We start from the raw sequence: 8,971 nt of genomic DNA on the forward strand, positions 1-8,971 counted from the left end.
GGAAGTTTTTTCAGCTCCCCATCTACAGTAGAGAGTAAATATTATTTTCTTCTAAAATTAATGGGACTATACAATGAGAAACATTACTTAATTTTAAAAGTTTTACCTCCTACATATTTTTGCTTCTTCTCAGGCTTAGAGGTACCTTGAGTTTTCCGTAGGCTTAGGGTCTTACCTATTTGTTTATTCCTCCAAAACCAATAATATCTATAAGGTACAGCAAATAGACTAGGCAGTCATTGCTAGTACACTCGAGCAAGAAAATGTCTCCATCTTAATAGAAGTATTTGAGTGCAGAAGATTCCATGTCATATTGGAATATCTTTCTGGTTTTATCTGTGCTACCTTTGCTGATGGTTAACCAGCTGTTTCTAGTTAAATATACTCATTCCCTTGTTTTTATATAAAGTGTAATTATGAATGCTAAATTTTACTTGCTTGGTTGCCTTCTATTTTTCTAAGAAATTTTGTTGACAACTCAAGTATGGCATAAACAATGATGCAATGCTGATATCTTTATCCCAAATTAGAGCGTGCATGTGTTGTAATAGAATGTCCTGTCAGTTACTGCTAATTGGCAGACTTGACAGAGAGGCTGAAGACTGAATTGGCAGGAAGACAAAAACTGTCTGTCAAAAATTACTGGGTTTTTTTCTTTTTTCTTTCCTTTGTACAGTGAGATCAATTTTTTGTTCCCCCACTTAGAAATGTAAACGAGAGGAAGAAACTCCACCCTTGCACTCGCCAGAACTGGTGCCAGCTTGTACCATACAGCACTGCATAATTTTAGAAGGATGCTAAGGGTTCTTGTGGGCAACACAGTTCCTATTGCACCAAGAGGCTTCTAAGAATGCAATGAGGGAAAGTCCCTTTGATTTGAGACTCACAGTGGGATTTACCAGGCTAACTTTAGGAATGGAGCTAGGGCAGATTAGTTTCTCCTGGTCACTGACTTCTCTGGAATCCAGAGGGAGAGAGGGAGATGCTCCTTTCACAGATCTTGAAAGCACCTAAAATCAGCTTCTGTTCCGAAGTAGCCTCTCTCTGCTTCAACTGCAGCAGGAGCCTTCTCAGGGAGACCTGTCTTCCGTGTTTAACTTGAGGGGGTGGTGATTGTGCATAGACCCTCCAGGCACAGAAGACAAGAATATTCCCTCAGTTGGCAGAGGTTCCAAATCACTGTCTTCTCCTTGTTCTCCCAACTGACACTATCCAGGCCCGATGCAGAGTCTTGAACTGCAGTCAAGAATGAGGCACTGTCTCCTGCAGTGCTTTGCTGTCTCTTGCAGAAGGATGCACTTCAGCTCTCCATACCTAGATATCTGTGAACTAGATATCACAGTTAATTTGTTCAGCAGAAAATAATTCTGTTTTGTTCACTGCAACCCCTGAAACTAACTGGCGATTACAGTTCACTCCTATTATTAATGTTTCCCGCAATAGCATTTATTTATATATTATACTCTGCATGAAAGTATCTGTAGCAGTAGAATTAAAATTAAAGAGTGACATGTGTGCAGTGAGTATTTGATCCAGAGAAATAAAGGGTTTGCTTAACATCCACATATGAAGTTCTTGGACTTCATCTAAGGTAGCAACACACCCTTACATTTAATTAATGTCTTCATTCTACGACAACTTTTCTGTGCTGTGGCCCCTATTTTACCAGCTTATCAGCTGTTGATTTCAAGCAACTTCTATGCTCTATCTGGCTTTTACAAAGGTAGCCAACACTGTAAAGTTAAAAGTTTAAAAAATTTTTCAAGAAAAATACAGCTGCAGTAAAAGCTCTTTATTTTTCTTACATTTATTCTTAGACTCTATGAGCAGCTTTCACTTACATCCTCGCAGCAGAAAGAGTAGGAGATGATAAGGTTTCTCTTAAAAATCATATGATTTTCTTTTCTTTCCTGTAGGCCCGTCCCTTGACTCGCTATTTGCCCGTTAGAAAGGAAGACTTTGACCTACGAAGTCACATTGAAACAGCTGGGCACAACATAGAGACCTGTTACCACATTTCTCTCACAGAGAAGACCTGCCGAGGCTTTCTGATTAAAATGGGAGGAAAAATTAAAACATGGAAAAAACGGTGGTTTGTTTTTGACAGAAACAAGAGAACTTTTACTTATTATGCAGGTAGGTTGCAGGATTGCTACTAGGGTTCATCTGTTCTTCTATTTTCTTATCAAACCCAGCTGAGTTATGAACAAGTAGGGACCCCAGATAAAACTTAGGTTTCCATTTCATCCATTCACTTAGAGGTCATGTGAACCCTTCCCTATAGAGTTCAATCCTCCTGCCAGGTAAGGCAGAATTGAGCATACAAAACAAAATAAAGAAAGAGATGCAGACGGGCAAGAGAAAAAATGGAAGATGAGCAGGTTACAAGTACAGAGAATAATGGGTCCACATATTTTATTTTTAAATATTATAAACTTCCCCCAATGACTGAATTTCTTGTAGCCTTCATACAAGAATATAATTTATTATACTTACATTAAAATTAAATTGAATGCTTCTGCAGTCCTGTTGCTTAATGTGAAGAAAAGACTTTCAGGAAATTAAACACACATGGATTTTTTGAGTTTGCCTTATTTTGAAAGTGTAAGGAATTTCAGATGAAGAATATGCAATACTCCAAAGAGGTTTCTGTACACTAAGTTGTGTTTTACAATATATGGAGCCATTATAAGCATTACGTTACACTGTTATCTTAGGGTAAACCTAGAAATGGGGAATTTAAGAACATATTTCTCCAAATGCTGTGCAAATATACACGTGGTTTGACTTTGAAGTTTCAGAGGAAGCCACAAAAATAACATTGTGCTCTGAATATTTATTGTTCAGAGAGTCCAGAAAGAGGCATATGTAGGATGGTCATTGCTAAGAAGCAGAAGAAAACACCATGAGTACAAAAACCACCCAAACGGTTTCATTTACTTTAATGACATTACTGCTTTCCAGCATCTCATAAGGAACTTAAAATTGATGGTAGGGTTATGCATTGCTCTGTATCTTTTTTAAAAGGTGTACTTGAATTCATTACATTCATTCATTACATATCCACTGAATATTTCTTACTAGTTTGCAGTATTACAAGGAAGAATGTGACAGACATTTTTTTTTTTTGTTCCTAACATCTGGTTTATTGGTTAGGAAGGCCAGTAACACACAGTAGTGTTCCGATCTGGTACTGATCTTTTTGTCTTTTTTAGTAGTTATGTTAGCATTTAACAGTTTCGTTTTTGAGTGCAGTACAGTTGCCGTAGTGTAATTTCAATTACCAAAGAAAACTTTTGCTAATGTCTCAAGGACTCCAGCCAACAAGCATAGTTTTATGAGGTCTGTACCAACTGCACTAAAATGCCACTGATTGTATGAGTGAGGATCTATCTGTCAAGATCTTTAAATACATAGTAGACTTCCAAAATATTGGTGCTGTAAATTCAGAGTAATTGAACTCTTAAGTGAATGTACTGAGATATTGCTTTAATTCTGCCAGTGCACTGAACAAAGAACTTACCCTGAAGTCTGACAGCTTAGTGCAGTGACTGAAGCATCTGCACTTTCTGCACTGAAGCATTCAGGGAACTCTGCCAAGACTCTTGTGATGGGAGCTTGTGGATACCTGAAATAGTCTTGTAACCAAGGCCCCAGGTGGGGCTTGAAAGGAGGAGAGTGGGTTTCCTGCCTACTTGTACTGCACAGAGAGTATGCTTTGTATAGTGCTGTATTTATCTTAGTATAACGTGTGCTGTAATCTCATAATCCTATACCTCAGTGCTTCAGTACTGTTCCTCTGGGGGCTGGCAGGAAGATTCCCAAAGCTGTATTGTTTGCTCTCTGGGATTTCATTTTGCTATCACATTAAGCTTTCTGAATTGCCTGCAGCTACCCACAGGACATAAGCTGAGCTCCCCAAGTGTTTAAATGACAGCAAAATCCCTCATGGGACTGGGAAAGATGTTCTGCATGACTGTTCAGTGTTGAGATGATACTATAACTTGGGGGTAGAAAGCATTATATTCCCCTAATACAAAAGTGCTGGGAGTGAAAGGAAGTTTGCCCCTCAGTGTCCACATGCAGTTGGGATGCTTCTTAACAATTTCTCTCTCCACAGGAAAATGGAGGGTGGATGCTGTGCTGCCCTCTCATTTTTCTTGTGCAACACTATAGTGGTGACTGTTTAGATCACATGTGAAGAAGCATTTTTCAAAGAAAGTACATGCACAAATTATGTTCTAATATAAACGTTTTGGTGTCAGATTGTATTGAAAATTTGACTATGATTACAGTTTTCCACTGAAGGCAAACTGGAGGTCTTAGCCTGAGAACTGTATGAAGTCTGGCTGGTTTTCATGGAATGGGAAGAGTGGATGTATCTGAGACACATCTGGCCTTCTGTGGGCTAATACCCTCCATAACATTTAGACACTTAAGTGAAGGGAGTGACTTGCAAATAGACGAGGAAATTGCAAAAGCTTTTACCCTTGGAAACTAGGTGAAAAAGAAAACACACTAAAGTCAAAAATGCATCTCTCAACAAAAACAAAAAACTAGTTAGAAAGGTTGAAGGTTTCTGTGGGATTTCAGAAGCAGAACTGTTAAGTCACTTATCAGCTGAACATACATGGAAATGTAAATAAAGCTTTTCCTTCTTACTGTTCATTTCAGTTCTGAAGTCTTTCTCTCTTTCCATTTTAGACAAACATGAAACTAAATTAAAAGGTGTAATATATTTCCAAGCTATTGAAGAAGTCTATTATGATCATCTAAAGAATGCATATAAGGTAAACTTTGTTATTGGTGTTTTAACCACGTATCACATAGAGTACCCAAAGTACGGTAGTTGCTGTAAAATTAAAGGGAGAGCTAACACTATTGGGGGACAATTAAAGAAACAAAACAAATATTAAAAAAAATCCTGGAGTGTAGGAAAAGGATGCTAATCTGTAATTATCACTATTTTGAGTTTTTTTTAATACCGATGGAAGCAGAGATAAGTGTGTCTACCTGCAAAGTGGGATTTGCTGCAAGTAGTTCCTTTGTCCAGTGGTGAGACTGCTGAAATCAGTGGCTTGGACAAGTCAAGGCCTGGCTACATGCCTCTGTGCCAGGGAGGGAGTTAACTGTGCTCATGGCACCCCCAGCCTCTCATCTGTAATTTAAATGAACTGTGAACAATTTGTGAAAGCCCACTGGACAGAGTGGAGGAGTTAGTTAATTGGGCATGAAACAACAGCTTGGAGCCCTGGAGTACTGTATAATAGTCTACTGGAAAAATGATGCAAAGGTGTTCATGGTGGCTACAAACACTTCAGATGCATCTCTGCTGCAATAGAAGATGCAGTGGTACAGCATTTTATCTTTCTTCTTAACCCTATTCATAAATATCCCTGTAAGCACTTCCACCTCTGGTACCAATAAATGGCTTTGATTTCACGCTTTTGATATCTTCTTTGTGTTTTATTCTAGAGTCCCAACCCATTGCTGACTTTCAGTGTCAAGACCCATGACCGCATCTACTACATGGTTGCTCCTTCTCCAGAAGCCATGAGGATCTGGATGGATGTCATTGTTACAGGGGCAGAAGGCTACACCCACTTCATGTTGTAATAAAGGGGAGCGATAGGGCATCCTGCAATAACTAATGAAGTTAGCCATACCTAGTGACAGCTGAAAAGCCAGTGAATACCCTGAAATGTCCTCCTTATGATGTGCACCCGAAACCTCAGATTGAGAGGGGGTTAAAAATGCATTGAAAAGGGAGGCTTGTTACCTGTTTTAGTTGAATTTAATAGGAATGAATAAGCTAAAGCTGTTGAGAGAATCACAGTGCTCCAAAATGGATAATCAGGTAATTTTAATTACAGCATCTTGATTGAATGATAAGTTTCTACAAATTCTCTTATACAGAGAATGTCTTCATAAACTTACACTGAACAGTTTACAAGTATGTGTGTTCTCATTGGTATGCAAAAATTCTAGTCATGAAACAAAAAGGTGTAATAAGCATATATTTTAATATGCAACATTTGACATTTATAATTAGGTGACTTTTTAGAACTTTTAGTCAAGTATTTTATAAAAATACAAAGAGCAGCCCTAAGGTACACACAGTTCTTGCCTTAGTAGTTAAGTGTTACAACAGAGCCAAAGAGTTATACGATTCCCTTATGTTTTCATATTGTTAGTTGTACCTAACTTTCTGTAAGGGGACAGTGCCAAAACTCTTAATGACTTTCAATGTAATTAAATTGTTACGATATTCTGTGTGTTCAAGCACTTAGTGGCAACAACTGTATGTTTAAAGTTTGCATCAATGCAGCTCCACAAAAAAAAAAAAAAAAAAGAAAAGAGAAGGATAGCTTTATAAAGATGCATTTTTTTCCACAAGGATGAGAAATGGAAACACATGTATTAACTTCCTCATAAAGAGGGATTTTTTTCATCTTCCCTGTTGAATAGAATAAGATGATTCTGGACCCTACAGCAATTTTCTTTCATGTAGTAAGGTCCCAGTGTGGTTCTAATCTTACTCTGTGCCAAGTGAACGCTCTATTGAAATCTCTCAGACATTGCCTGCCTTGAAGCCAGCACAAAAATCTCTACCTATCTGAATTCTTTGGAGCCAAGCTTTCAGTCACAGAGAGTTGTTTTGTTGTTTAATGTATATCTGCACAGAATAATGCTGTCTAATAGAATAAAAAGAGAGAGGCGAGTTCTAAGAGTTTACACTAAGCAGTGTATGAATAAAAACCCCTGAAAGTTTGAAGTAGTAGGGATTGAGATTCCTAAAATGGCAAAAATATTGAGGGTGCAATGGTCTCCCATTTTAAAATCACCTCCAAGTCCTGGAGTAATATTGCAAAAATATAAATTATTTAATTGAAATGAACTTCAAGAAAGTCTCATATTATGACCTTAAAGGGGTTCTATTTCAGTAATCAAAACTTACGTGCTCTGTGGTTTGTGTACTAGAAGAAAGCACATTAGCCTTTTTTTTTTCCTTGATGAAAAGTTAATGGGTTTTGATTAAACAAATAAACTGAAAACAGAATAGAAGTATGCTGGCAGAATATTTTTGTTATACTTTTAAAACCCTGTAACTGTAATGAACAGGTTTGTGGTATACACAGGTGATGTGGTTGTTCTAGCATGACAAACATCAGTTTCAACTTGAATCATAAAAGAAGAGACTGTTGTTGCAAGGTAATTGTTATCATCTGTGCAGATCACAGCCTGTAATCTATAATTTAAAACACTATCAGAAATAAATTGCTTTTGTTTATACAGTTATTATTTTTCCCTGATGTATCTTGATTTTATTCCTAAGTATAGTTATAAAGGTTTTCTAATAATGATTTTTGTATCCTGCATGATGCAATGAAGGCATTTCAATAAACATTTTTAAAAATACACTTGTTTCAGATATTTTCTTGCTGCATTATCCTGAGATATTTCTGTCTTTTAAATAGTTGTATACAACTATTTGTATGTCATGCAAGCAATATTGTATTTCTCAGTAACAGTTAACTATTCCATGTATTCTCCATAAAAGAGCTATGGAAAATAACCTTTGGGAGGGCAGTGGAATTAGGAGTGTAGTCTGCTTCCTGCATATACATAATATAATACCTTTTTCATTTTTTATGAACCTGTTTGAAAAATTTATCACCAAGCTTGGATATTGACAATTTTTTTGTTTAACTATAAACCAGAAATTGCTTCAGTTTGAGGATTTTGCAGTTTTCTCAATATTTGACTTAGACATGACTTGAATGGAAGGAAGTATTAACTCACTGTGGAAATGAAAACCAGTGTGGTTTTATGACTGACTTCTCTAAGTTTGCCATCATCATCATGAAGTGGGGTGGGTTCTGTAGTGGTGGACATCAAGACAACATAAGCAGAGCATGGCGGTAGGCACCCCCTTTTATGATCAGTCTGCACTGATCATAAAAGCCCTTCAAGCCTGGGAGTCAAATACCTGCCTACCCTGAAGGCTCTCGGGCAGTTGCAAACCAGGTAGGCTGAGTCTTAAAAACCTCCTCTGCTGTGTCCCATGACCTACAGGTGCTGGCCTGGTGCTGGGATGGGAAAACATCCTTACCTTGGCAGGCACTGACCTTTCTTAGTGTTCATTTTCACACGCCAGGGAAGGTTGGACATCAGGAAGAACTTCTTAGCAGAAAGGGTTGTCAAGCATTGGAATGGGCTGCCCAGGGAGGTGGTGGAGGAGCATCTAGAGATACTCAAGAAACGACTGGATGTAGCATGTAGTGCTATGGTCCAGTTGACATGGTGGTATTTGGTCAAAGGTTGGACTTGATGATATTTGAGATCTTTTCCAGTCTAAATGATTTGGACATTCTATGATTATTTTCTTTTCTTTGTGGCTGCCATGGCCTGTATATAAAAGTACAGTGCAAAAAGACATAGTTTTGGCTCCTGCACTCATATACCTAAGGCTGAGAGGAGGTGAGGAGGTGTGAGCCCGTTAATGAGGTCCCTTCTCAGCCACTTCTTCTCAAGACTGAACAGGCGCGGTTCCCTCAGCCTTTCCTCCTAAGAGAAGTGCTCCAATCGCCCTCATTGCCTTCCACTCGACCCGCTCCAAGAGCTCCGTGTCTCTCCTGTACTGAGGAGCCCAGACCTGGACTGGCACTCCAGAGGTGCCTCACCGGGGCTGAGCAGAGGGGCTGGATCACCTGCCTCGACCTGCTGGCAGTGCTCTTCCCAATGCACACCTCTGGCCTTCTTGGCTACAAGGCACTGCTGGCTCAGGGGAAACACGCACGCAGGGAAACGCACGCTGAATGCCTTGGGGCTTTTTATTGACGAAACTTTGTTTGCAGTTTGCCAGGCAGGCTCTCAGCACTGATCGCAGACCGCGCCCCGGCCCGGCCCGGCCCGCCCCGGCCATCGCTTCACACCCGGGGGAGGCGGGCGGTGCGCGGCGCGTGCGCGT

General features: G+C 39.2%; 1 protein-coding gene across 9 annotated transcripts in view; it reads left to right on the forward strand.

The window, feature by feature from the left end:
- The window catches only part of PHLDB2 (pleckstrin homology like domain family B member 2), a 118,960-nt gene extending 111,661 nt beyond the window's left edge, over positions 1-7,299 (forward strand). For all 9 annotated transcript variants that reach the window (XM_069022836.1, XM_069022810.1, XM_069022827.1 and 6 more), the window contains 3 exons: positions 1,917-2,136; positions 4,705-4,790; positions 5,476-7,299. In XM_069022836.1, the coding sequence (XP_068878937.1) occupies positions 1,917-2,136; positions 4,705-4,790; positions 5,476-5,616 (447 nt within the window). In that variant the 3' untranslated portion in view covers positions 5,617-7,299. The remainder of the gene's footprint in view (positions 1-1,916; positions 2,137-4,704; positions 4,791-5,475) is intronic.
- Positions 7,300-8,971: the final 1,672 nt, after the last annotated feature.

Source organism: Aphelocoma coerulescens, chromosome 1 (genome assembly GCF_041296385.1).
Source record: "Aphelocoma coerulescens isolate FSJ_1873_10779 chromosome 1, UR_Acoe_1.0, whole genome shotgun sequence".
Classification (NCBI taxonomy): Eukaryota; Metazoa; Chordata; class Aves; order Passeriformes; family Corvidae; genus Aphelocoma; species Aphelocoma coerulescens.